Raw genomic sequence first — 19,665 nt, 5'->3', positions numbered from 1 at the left:
CCACATGTAAAAAAAAATTAAAACTCAAAACAACCATTTATGTAGCATTTTCTTTTATTATTTTCTTCAAACCCTTGTACGAGTAAAAATTCCACCATTTTAATTAAAAAATGTAATTGTTAACAATTATTTAGACTATACCGAAAAATACGTTACTGTCATAAATACCTTTTCATCATTTTCAGCCTTGACACACGCCAACTGCCGCTCAAACTCCGCTTCTCTATTCTCAAACTCCACTTTGAGACGATCGTAAGAGTCCTTGATCTCTTCGTACCGCGCCTGGAAGCCTTTCTCACTCTGGCTTTGGAGATCTCTCTTCGCATCAACGAGTAACTCGAAGAGGCATTTGAGAGCCACTTTGGCCTCGAGCATCGATTGGATCTTGTCCCATTGGGTGCGAGCTTTGTTTTCTAAAAAAAAAAAAAAATTATTTATATATATGTATTATTAGACCCCCGTCCTGGTAGTGCGAGGTTAATTGTCTAAAAGAATTGAGATTGGTATCTTTACAGAGTACCTTCCACATTTATATAGTTTAAATTAATGTTTAATGTTTAAAGAACTTTATTTCTCATTACAAAAATTATTTTTTATTTACATGAGAAATTTAATATTAAGTATATACGAACGAGATACACGTCGTCATCAGCTAACCCAATTTTATTCTAATGGGCCCATTCTGATGTGTGTCTTTAATGCCCTTTTGAACTGATCAAACACGCTAATGTTACGAACCTTAGACGGCAACCGATTAAACAATTGCACACCCTCATACCTAATAGATCTCTTTAAATATTTTGTGCGCGGCTTTGGCAAGATAAGCAAACTCGCTCGACGAGTATTGCGTGTATTTGATTTTATTAAATGATAAGTTACTATGTAGAGAGTTATTTAAATTTTTTTTAATAAGGATACAGGTGCTATAAACATATAGTTGTTTAATCGTCATAATTTTAGTTTCTTGGTAGATTTTATTAGTAGGTGTTAAAAAATTGTATCTGAATAGTGCTTTTATTAATTTATTTTGTAGTGTTTGTATTGTAGAAATTTTGTTTTTGCATGCTGTACCCCATATTTCAATTAGGTATATGAAATGTGGCTTGACTAAACAATTATAGATCAAATGACGTACAGATTGCGGAATGCATTTAGATATTGACCAAAATCTGCCTATAAGTGATTTTAGTTTGGTAATTATGTGTGATATATGAAAGTTCCATTTTAAATTTGTATCCATTCTAAGACCCAGATATTTCTCCCATTTTTTGTTATTGATTTCAACATCTTGAACTTTAAGCTGTTGAAAGATAGGAATGAGTTTATTTGTTGCCTTGAATATTACATAAGATGTTTTTGAAATATTAATTGTTAGAAGATTTTGTTGAAACCAAGAAGATAGAACATTTAGGTCTGATTGAGCTTGAGCAACCAAAGTCTGGATATTTGAACCAAAGTAAAATAAGCAGGTGTCATCAGCGTAGAGAGTGATTCGGCCGTGTAAACCGAGTTCGTGAATGTTGTTAATATATATTAAAAATAACAATGGACCTATTATAGATCCTTGTGGGACGCCGCATGTTATTGGTATTTCTGAACTTTGAGCATTACCTATTTTTACTATCTGGGTTCTGTTTGATAGATAAGATTTGAATAATTTTAGTGCACAATCTTTTATTCCTATGCATTCTAATTTTTTAAGCAATAAGTTGAATAGTTTTATAAGCAATAATTAATTCCCGCATATCCTATACTCTGATTTTTAATTCCGTAGAATACTGACACAGCTATCATTTTTGAAGTTATACTTCTTTAGACGCGTTATGAAAAATTGATGAGAGTGAAATTTAACGATGCGCGCGCACCGTGACACAAAATTAACAGAATGAAGTTGCCCACGGAAGATGCTACGACATTGGACATAATTTAAAAACTACATTCGAATAATAATAGAATTTATATTAATGTAAGAGAATTATAATTATTTTCATCACAAACAGTAAAAAACGCACAAGTAAAGATAACATTGAAATTTTTTAAAAAGGTTTACTAAACCTGGAATTGCCAGCTAAAGAATAAATTAAAGTAATTAAAGTTAATTTGATATATTGTTTGTGATATTGAAATATTTGCTTTTTATGTATTAGGTCATTTGAGTAAGTAATTAAGAACTTTTTTAGTAGCAACACTTATGAAATGTCAGAATTCTACGGAATAAAAAATCGGATATAGTACTAATATAATTAATTAAAGTAAATTAAATAATTAATAAATGTCAGTCAAAATATCATACTTAATCCGTAATTCACCAGTAATCAAACCGAGGAGAAAGCCTTCGAAGATGGATAAAATATATTTGCCTACCTTGGTCAGCAGTAAGTATTTTTTGTTGCAGATCAGAAATCTGCGCTTTGCGTAAGGCCAAATCATCTTCTAGTTCCTCAAGCTTCTTGCTATTGGCCTCAGAGTCTGTACTATTGCGGATGAACTCGATTTGCTCAGTAATCCACGCTCTGGAGACAAAACACGTTTTAGTCCAAATTTCTTATATAAATATCTTTATATATATGTCACCGGTATATAAGAAAGTAAAGTTTATAAATTATCTAGAAACTTGAGATAAATTGTATTACGCCCACATTTACGCCCACATTTTAGCAACTTGCTGATTTTGTTATATTCCGGTGACATATATAATTCTACTGTAAGTACGTGTGTATGTCACTGAACTCCTCTTAAACGGCTAGATCTGAATGAATTTTGTTGTATGCGTTTGGTAGATTCACAAATCAGCCCGGCAGATGGCGCTATCGGTATCTAAGTTATTTATCTATACTGCAACTAAACAGCTGGTTTTTCAGGTACGAGTCTTGGATAGCTTAACTGGTGGAGCTTTTAGAGTGTAACCAAACAATCTGGGTTCGATTCCCAGTCTGAGCCGTCCGAATTTTTTTCGTTTTCCGTCAATTAATTCCCTTTCCTAAATTCGTCTTAATTGATGAATTTGTCATAAAATATGGCAAAAAAATAATCTCCTGGCACCTAACCCATAAAAAAATCTCACCGGTACTCCATCAGTTCTTCAAGCGATTTCTCGGCCTCCACAATACTGAGATGCATCTCCAGCTCTTGTTCAATATATTGCTGTACTGCGCCACTCTTAACATTTCCCTTTGCATTGCGTTTTATCGCGGTCAGCTTTTGGCGGTCTAAGGCTTCCTGAAAATTTTATAATAATAATTTTCCATATATATGCCATAGCGTAACAATTTTTTCAATACTTCGTGGTGCATCATATTTACATATATAATCCATTTTCTATAGTATATGTAACAATATATCTATTCTAAAATACATGACAATTATGGTGAACATAAATTTACCAAAAAATATTGGTTGTTTGTAAAGTAGGTTTACGATCGAGATGTTTACGTGATAACGTCTTATTGGTGATATAAGTTTTTGGGAAGTAAGGAATTAATGAAGATAACAATTTTTTCAAATTTTAAATTACATCTATCGTTTTATTCACACTTTTGATGATAAATTTCGGGTGTAAAATGACAAGTTTACTTATTCGACTATGATATACATTTTTCTTCATACATTCACGGAATGACTGGCAGCGCTCGAGATGAGACGGGAGATCGGTCCGTCTCTCTCTCGTTATACCTGCGATCGCGCTCGTGAGGTTTTGGTGTGACACAAGTTTCTGAACATGTCACCCGACTAAAACGATTTTAAAGACGTTATCACGTCAAAAATATAAATAATACACTTCCAATTTTAGTTTTTACTAGTAATTATTTTTTAGGCAGGTGCGTTTATAATGTGGAAGAGTATTTAGACCATAATATTTGACAACAATTATAAAAATTATGAACTGTTATTATTTTGACATGATAATTAATATGACATTTGCATTCCTCTTTCTATATGGCTCATTGTGAAGTTTATAATAAATAATCAATCTAAATGTACCGCGGTTTCATTGCATATAAATTATTTATTCAATAAAAGCGGAATTTTGAATTGTAGTTAAAGTTAAATTCCACGTTTTTATTATCGAAGAAATAAATTAAAAATGAAATTTATAATTTGTATTATTTTCGACACTTTTAATATTTTTATGTCAATTAAATTCCTAACATATCTTCCTTTTTCCCTGCCACGGAAATCTGAAGTTTTAGATTTGTATAAATATGAACAAGACTTAAAAATGAGTTTTCCAAAGAAGTTTCACTCCTGACATGTGTACTTTGTACGCACGCACTTTTTTATTGTTGTCAGAGTACTTTACATCGGAACGACAAATACACACTGGAATATTACTGCCCTGATTTAGATTTTTAATTTGTAAAATCGCACCTAAAACTTGATAATATATAAGAGTATAATTATACCTTGAGTCTCTTATTAACAGCCACAGCTTCCTCCATCTTCCTCTTCAGCACATTCTGCTGCTTGGCGTGTAGGGACTCCATTTTGGCCATCGCAGTAACCCGTTTGCGATCTTCCGTCTTAAGGCGCAACATCGCCCGTTCGTTGTCTGCCTTCCATTTGCGGAACTTCTCGCTTTCTTCACGCATTTTGCGAATTATTTGCACCTGTGTTATCATTTAAAAATCATATAGGATTTGATTTGTGAACAATTTGTGATGGCGGAACACTTATAAAGTAGCTTTAATAAAACTATGAAGATATTAAACAATAGGGGCCGTTCAAGTATTACATAAGCAGATTCACTGTAGTGCGCACAGCACGCGACAGCGTATCTGCGTGCACGCACACCTACGCCCGAAACGAGCAAGACCTGTGTTGATGTTGTGGTTGGGTGTGAGTGTCGAGAAAAAGATGTCGATGTAAAGTGTCGATGTAAAGTGTCGAGAAAAAGATGTCGATGTAAATAAAATGTCTAGAAAAAGATGTCGTTGTAAAGTGTCGATGTAAAATGTCGAGAAAAAGATGTCGATGTAAAGTGTCGATGTAAAGTGTCGAGAAAAAGATGTCGATGTAAATAAAATGTCTAGAAAAAGATGTCGTTGTAAAGTGTCGATGTAAAATGTCGAGAAAAAGATGTCGATGTAAAGTGTCGAGAAAAAGATGTCGATGTAAAATGTCTAGAAAAAGATGTCGATGTAAAGTGTCGAGAAAAAGATGTCGATGTAAAGTGTCTAGAAAAAGATGTCGATGTAAAGTGTCGATAAATAGAAGTCGATGTAGTGTCGATATATAGATGTCGATGTGAAGTGTCGAGAAAAAGATGTCGATGTAAAGTGTCTAGAAAAAGATGTCGATGTGAAGTGTCGATAAAGTTTCAATTAATTAAATTTGAAATGTAATGCCAGTTTATTTTTAAATATAAATATTATGTGAAATTAATAAATAATATGTATATATGCAAGCCTTAACGTTAATTACCGTCCTTTCTTTTCTTGCAAAGAAAAAAATAAACAATCCAATCAACAATTACCTTAGCAGCCTTCATGGCTTGTAGTTCCGTATTCAAAGACTTGATCTTGGCTTCGTTCTTCTGCGTGGTCTTGATGACGTTGGCTTGATGCTGGCACTTCTTCTTCAGCTCGGTGATCTCTGATTCCAACATCGACACTTGTTTCCGGGTCTCGTCATGGGATGGATCCTTGGTCTGAAATATTATTTTAATTTTCAATCAGATTAAATAATTACTAATATTAAAAAAAGGCTTTCAATTGGTATTTATTTTTAACATTTTCTAAAGGAATTGTAAGAATTCAGTGATCATTTACTCGACGCCTAGCTTGCATTAGTCAGGACTTTCTCATAGACACCCGTAACAGCGGAATTTAATATATCACTGTACGATCGGAGATCTTTAGCAGGTGTTACGTTCTAGTCTAAATTGCTAATTAATCAAATACAGAGCAATGACCTCTTACATCCTTACCATAACTTACCTTTATCATCCCAAAAAAAAATCCAAATTCCGTCTGCAAAAACTAACCTAGAAATTGGGGTACCTTTCTTTCAAATTCTTCGTGATTATAACGTATTAAACACTACTTATACTAATCATTAAAGAAAGCATTGTTAAGTGCCTATCTCGTATCTAATCCGTTATGCTGGTATATTTTTTCAGCTTAACAAAAATTTCTGGTATTTAGATTGTACTTTTATTTTATCTTGTAAATATATTTTTTTGTAACATATGTAGTAGATTATATATAGACTAGAATATATGATAGTATTATATATGATGTGGTAAACTTGAATAAATAAAGGAATGTTTTAATTCCCGGATTGATTTGATTTGTGTTTGGTGAATTCAAATTGAAGTACTATGAAACAACAGTACATTTTGAAGAAAAATAAAATTCAAATTAATTAACGAAAAATACTTTTAAGAATTATATAACAAAAATACACGAGAGAACTTAATTAATTCCAAATACCTCAGAAGATATACACATAAATACAGTAAATCTAAATTAGTTTCTCAAATACGAACTCACCCTAGTATTCTTCAACTGTTGCAATAACTCATCCTTTTCCTTCTCCAATTTCGAGATTTTGTCCTCATTCTCCCGGAGATTGTCATGACTTTTTAACATATCCTGGTTACTTCTAAGAATTGTTTGGACCAAACTGGCTTTAAAAGCCATAGCCCGATTTAATTCTTGCAATTCTTGATTCAATGCCACCTATATACAGAACTTTTGTTAACAATAAATAATACACCAAAGAACGTACATTAGAATTTTTGATTCACATATTAAGTATAGCTATCAATGGATAAGTTAGAGCTTGGTTTAATGACTTTAAATCATATGCAACTTATCAAAAAATTGTGCATTAACATTAAAACATTCTTTAAGTTAGCATTCGGCAATGCCAAGTACAGAAGACAATTATTTGCATAAAACTTTTTGGATTGTTGATGTACAACGAGAGTCAGTTTCAAAAAAACATTGTTTGTGTATTTAGGTTAAATTTCATATCTATGAGACAATTTGAGATTAAAAATCAGGCATCCAAAGTCTATATATCATACCTATCACAAATTATTATGACTTGAATTTTAACTATAACCAATATACAAAAAATATTAATGTACTATCCCATAGCAAGAAACTTGGAAATGGGCAGACCACAACACTCGCATGAACAATGGCAGATGGACAGACAGAGTAACAAGGTAGAAAGGCCCACCGGGGAAAAGAAAGAGAGGTTGCCCTCTTGCACGGAGAGCTGACGAGCCTAAAGTTGGTAGGGAAGATCGGCAGAAACATTCTCAAAAGACTTCTAAGAGATTCTTGAAAAAAAGCTATTTGCTATCTTATATATAAAATTCTCGTGTCACAATGTTAGTTACCATACTCCTCCGAAACGGCTTGACGATTTTTATCAAATTTTATATGAATATTCAGTAGGTCTGAGAATCGGCTACTATCTATCTTTCAACCCCCTAAGTGATAAGGGGTGTCCACCCCAAAATATATTTTTTTTTATTCTTTAGAATTTATTTTTTGTTTTTTATGATACTTCATTAGAGGCTCGAGTAGTATGAAATTAATAAGTAATGTTTAAAATATCAAAACGAAACTGTCAAACATAAAGTCATACCTGTCCCATAGCCCGCTTCTCCTCCTCAATCGCGGCCTGATCTTCAGTCATCACTTCTTCAACACTATTATCGCCATTTTCCTTTATGTACGACAATTTAATATCATGATCGATCATTTCTTCGTTGGTCTGTTTATTCAAAGTCTGCATATCTTCTAATCGCGTCTTAATCTCCTTCAAGTAGTCCATTACACTTGTCTTCTGTGAGTCATCTTCTTCTCTCTCCGTCGTCAGATTTTCTATAGTCTGATTGCATTGTTCTGTTAGTTCGTTTAACTTTCTTTCAATTTTGTCCTTAGCCGCTTCAGCCAAAAGGGCCTTTTCGCATAAATTCGTGTTTTCAATGAGAATGTTCCCCAAATGTTCTGTAATTTGTTTGTTCTTTTTCAACAACTCTTGGTATTTGGTTCTTTCTCTTTCCAACTCTTCTTGTAATTGTTCGTTGTTTTGTTCACTTAGTGATGGGACTTTACCAAGGAGTTGCAGTCTTAGGTCGTTTACTAAATTGTTAAGGCTGTAAAATTAAAAAAAATAGTCTTAATACCCTTAAGCTCAGTAAGCGAAGTAAAAAAGAGTGGCGGAGAGTTTATTGCCAGTTCTTCTCTTCCGTTTTACGCCCATGATTTGAGAACTGGCAGTAAATGTAAAATTAGAAGAATTTCATATATATGTTTTGTGACGTTCATAAGTGTACATAGATTTTGAATTTTGCGTAAATAATTGTTTTAAAAAAACCTTACAATAATGCGCACAAATTTATCAGTCTCTCTTTTGTAATTAATATTTTCGTAGGAAAAAACAAAAAACGCACTCCTAATTCGCATTTGTACCTTGTACCATTAACAAATTTCTAATTGACCACAGATTATAGACTTACCGAACAATCTCAGCGGCCTTAGCGTCCTGGTTAATAACGGGCTTGTTGCGTATACGCCTTGCGCGGTCCGCGTACCTCAGCGTTGACACCGTCTCGTCCAAATTAAAGTCCGCTGGACTCACACACGCTACCATTAAGGTTAGGGAATTACCGCCAAGACTGTCTGAAATCATTTATGACTTTATTACTTTTAATATATACATTTCTGTCGGTTTAAGACAATATATGTGCGTATTATAATTCTTGCTTATGCGTTGCTTCATAGCAAACATTACATTACTTGGACTAAAGCAAGAAATCGACAAATAATTTTAATAATAATTTAACCTGCTTTAAAACTTTGGATTTCAAACCAAAGTTGATTCTCTTGATTTTTATAAAAGTCAATACCAACGGAACACAAAAAAGTTATAAAACTGATAAATAAATATAGAATATATTTATATCACGATAAATCTACTATATAAAAATAAGTCGGGGTTTCCTTCCTGACGCTTTAACTCCAGAACGCACGAACCGATTTCCACGGGTATGCATTCGTTGGAAAGGTCTCGCGCTCCGTGAGGTCTATAGGTATATAGAAAATTCAGGAAAAATTTCAACAGAAAAGCGGGATCACCAAACGAAATGTTACATAAAACGAAGCCATCTGGTGGCGAAACGGAGTTCGCCGAGTTTGCTAGTTACTTTATGAAGAGAGTTATATAACCTAAGTTTAGTTAAGTAAGATATAAATATGTTAGATAATATGTAATTAGAAGCGTAAAAATTAGAAGCCAATATTGAGCCCTTTAGTTTTTACCACTTATAAATTGTATTTTAACATTCTCGTCTCCGATAATGTCCAATAACATAAGTGTCATTTAGATTTATTAACCTGTTAATTTAGATTGTTTTTGTTAGCGTCAAAACCCATCTTCCCCTAATTTTGTGTTAATTATAAGATCATGTTTTGTACCATTAAAGTAATTGTTACCCAGCTTCAAACAAAGAGTTTTATTAAAACATCTGCATACAACAACCCCCACTGAACTTAACTAGAGAAAAATCTTATTTTTTGTATGTAAGGATGCTTAACAACAACTTCACCAATTTCAAAATTGGAATACTATATCTATTGTATCCAAAAAGTTTTTTTTTAAATAATACCAAATTACTCACCCTGTAGGAGCCTCGTAAGCTTGCTGTCTCTGTAGCTAATAAAACTCCTATTGGTGCCATCCCCCAATGCAGAGATCACATTACCAAGAGCCAATAAGCCCTGGTTAATTTTAACTCCTTCCTTAAGTCGCTCTCCACTAGCCTTCGTCTTCTTTATGCGCTCGGAACCAGCCAAGTCGACTAAATGGAACTTAGATGATGTTGCAAGGTTTCTATAATATATTACGATATTTTTTTGTTAATTTTCCATGAGAAATATTTATTAAATGTTTGTTAAAATTTATAAAGAACCAAACAAATGAATAGAGAATAGAGAAGATGAAATAGTTACTTTATGAGGGTAGATATAATAACTTGCTTTTATCGAGGGTATTTATATATTGTCCTTGAAATAATACATTTCTTATAAGACAAGGATTGGCAAGTGAACTTTCTATAGAGAAATTTACAAATCTAAGAAATTTACCGTTGGTAACACAGAATTCACAACACAATGTAATTTTATTGGAAAGAATTGTGGCGCACACAAATTTTTTAAACACCAGACATAATAAATATTTATGAGAAATTTCTATTTTATTGAAAATCGTTTCGATAGAAAATTAACAGACATGAAAAACCAGTGGCGCTACAACTTTTAGTTTTGACCTAGGATTTTCTGTTTCGTGGATTTCTCTTACCAGGCTGAGGTATGCTGGTTTTCTCACATATTTTCCTTCACCGTAAGCGTTTAACGCACAGTGCACAACCGAGATTCAAACACACGACCTCAATATTCCTACACTCAAGCGCTCACTGCTTATGAAATATCAAAGACATTTTTGTTTATTAGATTGTTAATTTTTCAACTGTACTTACTTATCGCTTCGACTCTCCTTTAAGATGGTAATCGTGAATACAGCATGACTCCGACTGGAAGCCTGATTCATAGCAGTGGAACCTGTCACACGGCCCGATGAACCTCTCTCTAGCGCCAACATTGTTTCAGCCGTTGATGAGACCGGCACTTCTGTTATACCTATAAAATATATTTTTATACATATACAAGTCAGACTGGAGATGGAACCGATGTTTTAGACACAAATCTATCTTTGTGTTGTTATTATCAAATAATGTCTCAGTGAAGAGACAGTTAAAAAAAATGTGTGCGTGTACTTATACGCACGCGCGTAAGAAGTTATACTTCTTTGGCTTTCTTTTTTTTTAAATATTAAATAATTAATAATAAATATTTAACGTTAATAATTTAATAATATTTAATATATCATTCAATTATTAATTAATATTAATTATAATAATAATTATTGATTATTTTATTATATTATTCATTCAATTTAATAACTAGGTATGTTTCAAAACCTTTTAACTAAGTAACAATAGGTCTTTGTGAAAAAGCATTGCTAAATTTCTTTGAAAAAATAATTTAAACTCCTTTATTTGTTTAAAAGGTACTACAAAGGTCATTATGGTCATTCAAAATTTTTGGCATAGCTGCTAACTTCTCGCATATTCTATTTCTTTTTACTTGTAGATTGTCTTATTCCCATCTCGCTCGCGCACGCTCGGCGCCCGGCTGGTTTAAAAAGAATTCGTTAGTGGGCAACTTCATACTGATAATTTTGTGTCACGGTGCGCGCGCATCGTAATTTCACTCTCATCAATTTTTCATAACGCGCCTAAAGAAGTATAACTTCAAAAATTATGTGAGACATGGGAAACGAAATGTCGTTAAATAATATACAGTGTAAATTCATTATAACGAATTTCAAGGGACCGAGCATTTTTGTTCGTTATAGCGATTATCGTTATAGGGAGAGGAGATAAAAAAAACATTTCTAATTTTATTACTATCAATACGTAAATTATTTTGTTTACTGGCCATCTTGACAGTTTCAAAGTTTGATTACAACTGATAATACACGATAGGTGACGATGGTGCGTTTAGTAACTGAGACCAAAATTTCCGACGACGGCGTGAGTCAGGCACAGCTGACCATCTACTTTCATATTCGTTTATAAAGTTCTATTATTTGTTAGTGCCTATAGTAATTCGTTAATGTTTTTTATGTCATTTTGTTTTTCTTAACTCATTTCTTATGTTTGTTATTTTTATTCTTCTGTAACTTTTAATCATTTGTTGTGCACTCTTGACAGGTCACTTGTTAGGACAGGAGTATTTTTATAAAAAAAAATGTGTGGCACTCGGGGATTGCCGCGGTAAAGCTATTGCATAGAATGTTTTATCAACTTATGCAATTATAAATATTTATTTATGCTGTATTTTTTTTCATTGATATTAATTCAATCTACCACTCTACCAGACTCAGACTAACACGCCTATATAGGCTGTATAACTCTAACGCGTACCGGCTGCGCTTACGCTACATCACCGATCACGCCAGACCGATGTGAGACGCAGTATGCGTTCCGTCCCGCTCTAACGCGTATTCGCCGCACCTATATTACGTCATCGATAAAGAAACACAATTAGTGTTTTTAATTAGATTATACTATTTAAAACTAACAGCAGCTAGCAATAAACTTTACCAATAATGACATACCTGGCAAGATCACACCCTTATTAACATCTTCTCGAATCTCAATAATACTGTGACCTCTCTCTTTCCCAGACAGTAAATCAAAGCATTGCTCTTGATATAATTCCATAAATGATACAGACACTTTAAATATAAATTGGTCTTCATGTGTTTCTATAAAATCAAATATATCAGCAACAGCCTGAGGAATAACACCTGAAAAAAATATTATTTAATGTTTAAAAATAAGCCAATATTTTTAAAAATAAGGTAAAATTTTAAGTACTAGATTTGGTAGAAACCTGTGATTTTTCTAGAAAACTGTAATGTAATGTTATTATTTTTATTTTGTTTCAAAACAAACCCTTTTGTTTGATTGTATGCCAATTTTCATAATAACAGAATATGAATTAAAATAATTATGACAGAAAACTAACATGATTATATTATTTTGAAATGGCTGCCCTGTATAGTTTACTATTTGTCAGATCCGACACTGTTCTACGGCTATGACGATATGTATGGACGTTATAGTTTTATACAGAGAACAGAATAAAAATAAAAAAATTACCTAATTTTGTTGAGTCCCCAAATGATCCAGAATAATTGGTCCCCATTGTATATGTCTTCCCTGATCCAGTTTGCCCATAAGCAAGTATTGTAACATTATAACCTGAAATGATTGTGTTTATAACAGCTACACACCCACACACTGAATAAAGCCTATATTCAGTATGTGACTATCTTTATTAAAGAGCATAACACGAGAAATAGGCAGGGAGTCTATTAAAAGCTTACTCACAATTTGCAATCTAGTCTTTTTAGTGCCTTTAATTACTATGCACCTCACTTTAACACACCAATAAAAATTATTATGTTAAATTAAAGATAAGACTAATATTATAAATAGGATTTAGAGAATTTTTTTATAGAGATGTATCTGTTTTATATCCTAAATAAATAAATGCATGGAATTTAAATGTTATTCATCTAGCTATTATAAAATAAGGTTAGATGCGTACATACCTTGAAATAACTTTCCAATTAAACCCTTAACTGATGTGTCATAGAATTCTTGTTGTGTTATATGTTGTGGAAACACAAAATTATATGTGAATGCTAAGTCTTTAATAGCCACTTGTGGGGTTCCATTTATCATTTCAATGCATTCAACGCATCCTCTTTCAATTTCTTGTTCCATTAAAGGCCTGATTCTTAAAGCTACTTGTACAGTGTCTATTGAACATTTATTGGAATCCCCGTCCACCATTTTGAGTTATTAATTATAAACCCAATAAATAAAATATGATCAATATTATGGTGAAATTATTTATATAATTATTGTCAAGATTAAGCCACCCACACTTAACACATTGATAAGTATCCTTCCTGAAATGTTTTTTAAATTATGATTAAAAAGTTTTATCGGAAAGTGTCATTATCATAAAGAACGATCTGTTCCTTTAAAAACATATACAAAGAGGCAAATAAATGATTTCAGTTACTTTAGGATGTAACTTGTATGTTTAATCGGAATTCTTCACCGATAGAAATTAGAAAGTAGAAAGATAACAATGTTTTATTTAATAAACGAACATCGAAATTAAGTAACTTGAAACATTATTACATCTGCTAGAAACAAAATCACATCCAAGAAAGTTTTATTTTTCGACATATAATTTAGAACCACACAAGTTAGAACGCTATATCCTTACCTCTATAGATTTAGAATGTGAAAATGTCTGGAAAACACTGGAAACAGTTATTTTTAATAACTAAAGTTATATAAGGCGGCAATTACAATTACTAAAGAAACATCAACGAGCAACGGCCAGCCAAAATTTTCAGAACTTTTAATTTTTGAAATAAACGGCTGGCTAATGTATTGCTGGCCGGTAAGTACCACAGATCACATCTTTACAGTTTATTAATACGTATAACCATAGAGCCCAAAATTGAGATATACATCTCGAATCTTGAACATCATAATATCATGTTAATGTTTCTGCATGTGTAATTTCTATTTGCAAAACCTTTTACTTTTTTTGTACTAAAAAAAGTTAACCTATTTTTATATCTAAGTCAAAAAGTGTGTGACCATTTTTGTCACAATTACTTATTCAATAAAAATATTGGTTGTTTGTAAAGTAGGTTTACGATCGAGATGTTTACGTGATAACGTCTTATTGGTGATATAAGTTTTTGGGAAGTAAGGAATTAATGAAGATAACAATTTTTTCAAATTTTAAATTACATCTATCGTTTTATTCACACTTTTGATGATAAATTTCGGGTGTAAAATGATAAGTTTACTTATTCGACTATGATATACATTTTTCTTCATACATTCACGGAATGACTGGCAGCGCTCGAGATGAGACGGGAGATCGGTCCGTCTCTCTCTCGTTATACCTGCGATCGCGCTCGTAAGGTTTTGGTGTGACACAAGTTTCTGAACATGTCACCCGACTAAAACGATTTTAAAGACGTTATCACGTCAAAAAAAATCCATCGAAATATGGTATATATATCGCCACAGCCTTAGGTCGTTTGTCCACCGCCGCCGTCACCGGGACGTCACCGAGAACGAGATGACGGCGTCGATTTAGCGACACATACATTTAATATGGCCGTGTGTCCACCGCACGCCCGTCACCCGAGCGCCGTCATCTCGGCCGCCGATATTTCGAGTAGTTCGGCGTGCCGGGCTGTGCCGGCTATACAAAACATGTTTGGTCTTGTCCACACGTCTTGTTCAGACTTGTTTGCTTGTTGTTCCCGCGAAAATGTAAGTGAGTGCTCCTATTTCACCATGCCTCCGGCTGATAGAGGACAAATCTTTGTTTTTAATTTATTTTATTATTATTTAAGATGTCATGTGAAACATGGTGTAATGGTTGCAGCTCCTTACAAACTGAACTGAACTACTAATATATCTATTATATACTTAGAACTGAGCCACTGATATATCGGCGCGGCGGGCACACGATCGCCGTCACGTCATTTAAAATCGGCCCGAAATAACGCCGTCACCGGGACGGCGCGCCGTCGGCGGCGGTATACATACGCTAGCAAACTTTGAGATTGCCCGACATAGTCTATGATACCATTAACCAGTAATCTGTGGTCTTTAACTTTTTTACCGCTACTGTATAACTTACTATTTCTATATTTGTGAATACTAAATTGTGATATTGTCTTATGTCTATACTCAAATAAACTTGGTTATTGTTTTCAGTTTTTGTGGAAGTTGATAAATATTTGGTGATATCTAAAATAGTAATTGTATTTTACATCGATTTCGTGATAAACTAACACTATCACAGAAATTCAGTTAAGTAAGTAATCCTTGCATTATTGTTGTAGCGAATGGAACCATTTTTGGCGTCAAATTATGCCGCCAAAAACCAGAGGAAGTAAAACACTAAAAATATCTAAAGAAAATGTGGGGCTGACGAATAGAGTTAAACTTAAAGCGTTAGAAAATACAAAAAAGCCTCAAAGAAAAGTGCTATCTGATAAAACAAACTCTGCTTCGGATGACAATGCCAATTCGTCCCCATTAAAGAATGTTGAGACTTACAAATTTGAAGAAACTGAACTAAAAAAGCCTCAACGCAAAAGAAAACTTCCAGCGAGATATCTTGAAAACCAAGCTTTGGTTAGTCTATGTAACAGCAACAATGAACAAATTTCTCCTACATCAAAACCTGTCAAGTCAAAGACTAAGAAAAAATTACCTATTAAAAAAGATATACAAAAATCCCCTCTTAAAACCACCTCAAAAATATTATCAAATAGCATATTAAAACCACGTCCAAAAAGAGTTTGTAGGATACCATCCAATTTAGACGGTCACTCAGTTAGCCCAATCAAATATATTCCATTGCAACCAGTGAGTACCAGTACACCTGTAGCAAATAAAACTGTTAAAAATACTGCTAAAAATAAAAACACTTCACTTGTAAAAACACCCAGTCCTGTATTAAAAAATGTTAGAAAACAACTGAATAAAAAGAAAAATGCCGCTTCTGCAGCTGATACTAATAACAATGGTAAGAAGCAACAACAGATTGATAAATGTTTTGAAAAACAAATACAGTCTGGTAAATCTAAAAAGATTCCATCAAATTCTTTCAGAGTATTTGATGACATTAAAAAGTCTCAAAAAAGAAATTCAGTTAAGAATGATCCATATGAGTTTACATTTGACCCAGATGAGGAACCACCTCAGAAAAAAAAGAAGAAGCGTCTTGCTAAGCCAAGACAGCCAAAACCTAAAACAGCCATTAAGGGTGCTTATGAGAAAAATTTAGCTAAAGCTTTAGCTACTTTAAAGAATGCTTTGGCAATGAAGACTCCATCTGGTAGAGATGTCCAAGTACTTAATTCACAACCTGTAATCAATGTTAATAATGGTAGTAAAAAAAATGATGCTATTTTAAAAACTCAAGTAAATGAGATAAACAATAGTATCCCATGTGCAAATAATTATAATTCTGTAAGAATTGAAGATATTGCAATGGACTTACAAGAGCCCGATCACACTTTAGACTATTCACCTGTGAATTCACCACAACATAGTGTACCCAGGGTAGTGGCAGAAAATTTGTCAGCAAATAAAAAGGATCCTTTGAATCTGAGAGATAGTTTAAGTTTCTTTGATGATCAGCCTGTAGCCAGTAGTAGTATGAATGCATCAATTAGACATCCCACTGCTAGTCCTTGGAGAATAGAATTCGGCAGCTTACCAATAAAATGGCCAGTTAACAGCTATGTTAAACCAAATATGACACCAGCTGTTGAAAGTTCTTACATAAACTTTAATGATTCAAAAAAGAAGCATGTTTATACAAACATTGTACCTATAAATGACACATTGCCACAGGAAACAAGCCTCAAACAAACAAGCATTATTTCATTTATAAAGGAAGTTGCTGAACGAAATGCTAAGAAGAAAATGAAGTCAACTCCAGTCAAATCAAATTCACTGTTTGAAGATATCTCTAATAAATCTTTAAATGCGAGTCCAACAAAAAGTGTATCAAAGAATAATTCAAAAGAAAGTAATTCTGGTCATATTGATGTCATTGATGAGAATGTAGATAATTCAATAATGAAAACCCCAGAAAAAAGTGATTCTAAAAAATGTGGAACATTCTTTGGTTTTGATGACACTGAGGAAGATCAGGAGAATGTTTCCCCACGTAAAAAAGACAAGAGACGAGCATTAAGACCACGATCAAAGGTGGTTTTGCAGGAAATTAATAATGTAAATGGACCGTCCAGGGCTATCATACCAGTTTCAGTGAAATCTAAGCTAATACTTAATTCAGATCCTTTGAATAATGATTTTGAAGATCCTAAATTGGGGCTAGAGCCGCCACTATTTCCTGAAAAGGAAACTCATGTTAATGGTGAAAAAACTAATTTAAATGTTGAAGATGATGACTCAAATTCTGTACATTTGTTTGAAGATATTGATCTAATTCATCATTACCATCAGGTAATATATGACTTGCTTATAAGATTATTGATATAGGGTATTTCTTATTAATTAATTAGTAAGAATTAAAGTATAATATACAAATATACTCTAATATACAGAGTGAACATATGAAGTGTATTAGCTGATGTACATTGTACTATATCTATGAAGTATCATTATCAGATTCAGAATCATTGTTACACAAACTAAATATGTGAAACAACAATAAAAACATTGCTTAAGTAGTAACCTAAAATTCTTAGTATAATATTGTAATAATATATCAAATGTTATGTTTATAATTTCAGCCACCTCGAAAAAGTTATGGAAAAGCAAAAAAAGTGACATTCCGTCAGAATTCTGCCACAGATAGTGATGATTCTAATGACGAGGAGCAGGTCTCCGACAAAGAAGATAATCTTGATGATTTATCATTTAAGTTACCCAGCACTAAGCCGAAAAGGGTGCATAAGAAAAAGTTAACAAAGAAGCAAAAAATTTCAAAAAAAGAGGTAAATAGTCCTTTTCAACCAACTTAAAATACCAATATGCTTTCAAAGGTGATTAAATTTTTAAAAGCAAGATGCCTTTATAGCCAGGCAGAGTATTTAGACCATAAGCTTTGACAACAATTATAAATAACTTATCTGTTATTATTATGACATCATGATAATTAATATGACATTTTTACGCCTATCTTTATATGGCTGACTGTGCGGTTTTTTGATAATCAATCAATCTGAATGTACCACTTTCTTTGCAAGTAAACAATTTCTTATTATTTTTAAAAGAAAATATATATAATTCTTATTTATTGGCCTGCGTAGATTATATGATTTATTTAAAATGTAAATATAATTAAAAATACTTTGGAAATATAATCATAATAAATGTTCTTACAGGAGCAGGAATTGGAAAACTGGGCTACTGGATTCAACTCAATGTGTGATGATGTTGAAGAATTTGATCTGATAGTTGAATAGTCTTTATAAGCTATAAAGCTTTATATTAAAAATATAGCACTTAAGGTTGAATTATGGTTTGGTTGTCATAAACATACTATGATCCTCAAATAATTAAATGTTTAATAATAATTATTATGTTGTAGCTATTGGAAGGTTATAGTATTTTTAGGTTTACTATACATTTTACACCAACAATCTAAGAAAATGTTCTACAGATATTATTTGAATTATGGGATTATTAATAAGATTAAGTTTAACTTATTTCCTAAGCGAGGGACCAATTACTAATAAGTGCAATTTAACTGGAATCAATTATTTTTATCATGGCGTCACGGTATCATTTGTAATTCATACAATTATAAACTGAACTAAAATACTCTGTTGGCCAAGTTAAATTATAAAATCACAAAGTTAATTTTTTATTTGGATAATACGAATTGCCATATGATTATGCCATTTTTTAGGTTTATTTTAATTTCAGATAAAGGCTAATTTTAACTAAGACGTAGATGCTACGTCATTTATTTATTTGACTTTTTTTCTTAGTTCTAAATATAATTAAGAATACTCGTGAATTTTATTTAAGACATAATATGCTTCAGATTAGAATATGTTTGTTTTTAAAAGATTTTTGTAAATAGCTTTAACTATTTTATTTGCTTGACAAACATTTATTTTAAGTTTTAAATGATTGAAATTATTATGAGAATTAAGGTATGTAACTTGGGAATTTAATAAATATTTTTAGTAAACAGTGGTATTTATTTACTTAAAAACTGGTTGATAAATCATGCAATTTACTATAGCGCCATCTGTTGCGTCAAATTTTTATTGAGATTGAGAAATGAATCCTTCACCAGCCAAATGCTCAAATCAAAGAATGTTTCACATTAACGAACAAAGTGTCAAACTTTTAATTTCGGCATCGACTTTGTATTTAAAGAAAAATCAGCACGAAGAGGTCTCTAGTTTTGAGCTACCGGAAGAGTATTATTAACTTTGTTGAATATGTCACTAAAAACTAGATGGCGCGAA

The 19,665-nt window shown here is 32.4% G+C and overlaps 2 protein-coding genes across 6 annotated transcripts in view; one reads left to right on the top strand and one right to left on the bottom strand.

Annotated features, from left to right (window-relative positions):
- Positions 1-14,066, bottom strand: part of LOC125051447 (chromosome-associated kinesin KIF4) — a 28,147-nt gene extending 14,081 nt beyond the window's left edge. For 2 of the 4 annotated variants that reach the window (XR_007117289.1, XM_047651743.1), the window contains exons 1-14: positions 13,893-14,066; positions 13,204-13,566; positions 12,749-12,850; positions 12,202-12,393; positions 10,499-10,658; positions 9,641-9,852; positions 8,480-8,642; positions 7,603-8,116; positions 6,492-6,680; positions 5,474-5,647; positions 4,404-4,607; positions 3,065-3,219; positions 2,365-2,513; positions 169-413 (exon numbers count right to left, since the gene is read on the bottom strand). Coding sequence is in view for 3 of the 4 variants with exons in the window: in XM_047651743.1 (XP_047507699.1) it covers positions 169-413; positions 2,365-2,513; positions 3,065-3,219; positions 4,404-4,607; positions 5,474-5,647; positions 6,492-6,680; positions 7,603-8,116; positions 8,480-8,642; positions 9,641-9,852; positions 10,499-10,658; positions 12,202-12,393; positions 12,749-12,850; positions 13,204-13,447 (2,703 nt within the window). In the remaining variant the exon portion in view is untranslated. The remainder of the gene's footprint in view (positions 1-168; positions 414-2,364; positions 2,514-3,064; positions 3,220-4,403; positions 4,608-5,473; positions 5,648-6,491; positions 6,681-7,602; positions 8,117-8,479; positions 8,643-9,640; positions 9,853-10,498; positions 10,659-12,201; positions 12,394-12,748; positions 12,851-13,203; positions 13,567-13,892) is intronic. The other 2 variants (XM_047651756.1, XM_047651748.1) reach the window with 1 other exon arrangement.
- A 1,255-nt stretch (positions 14,067-15,321) lies between these two features.
- Positions 15,322-19,384, top strand: LOC125050587. Of its 2 annotated transcripts, XM_047650534.1 has the most exons (4): positions 15,322-15,456; positions 15,544-17,683; positions 17,974-18,177; positions 18,568-19,384. In XM_047650534.1, exons 2-4 carry the CDS (start codon positions 15,572-15,574, stop codon positions 18,646-18,648), a joined length of 2,397 nt encoding a protein of 798 aa, XP_047506490.1. In that variant the 5' UTR covers positions 15,322-15,456; positions 15,544-15,571; the 3' UTR covers positions 18,649-19,384. The 2 variants fall into 2 exon arrangements, with proteins under 2 accessions (XP_047506490.1, XP_047506482.1); XM_047650526.1 differs by having other exon boundaries at positions 15,342-17,683.
- Positions 19,385-19,665: the final 281 nt, after the last annotated feature.

The sequence above is a fragment of the Pieris napi genome, chromosome 1 (genome assembly GCF_905475465.1).
Source record: "Pieris napi chromosome 1, ilPieNapi1.2, whole genome shotgun sequence".
NCBI classification, from domain to species: Eukaryota; Metazoa; Arthropoda; class Insecta; order Lepidoptera; family Pieridae; genus Pieris; species Pieris napi.
This window is presented reverse-complemented; position numbering and strand designations above follow the sequence as displayed.

Coding starts and splice junctions, on each gene's coding strand:
- LOC125050587 (XM_047650534.1), top strand. CDS start 15,572: ATGCCGCCAAAAACCAGAGGAAGTAAAACACTAAAAATATCTAAAGAA. Junction 17,684..17,973: donor TAATTCATCATTACCATCAG/GTAATATATGAC, acceptor TTATAATTTCAG/CCACCTCGAAAAAGTTATGG. Junction 18,178..18,567: donor AAAAAATTTCAAAAAAAGAG/GTAAATAGTCCT, acceptor ATGTTCTTACAG/GAGCAGGAATTGGAAAACTG.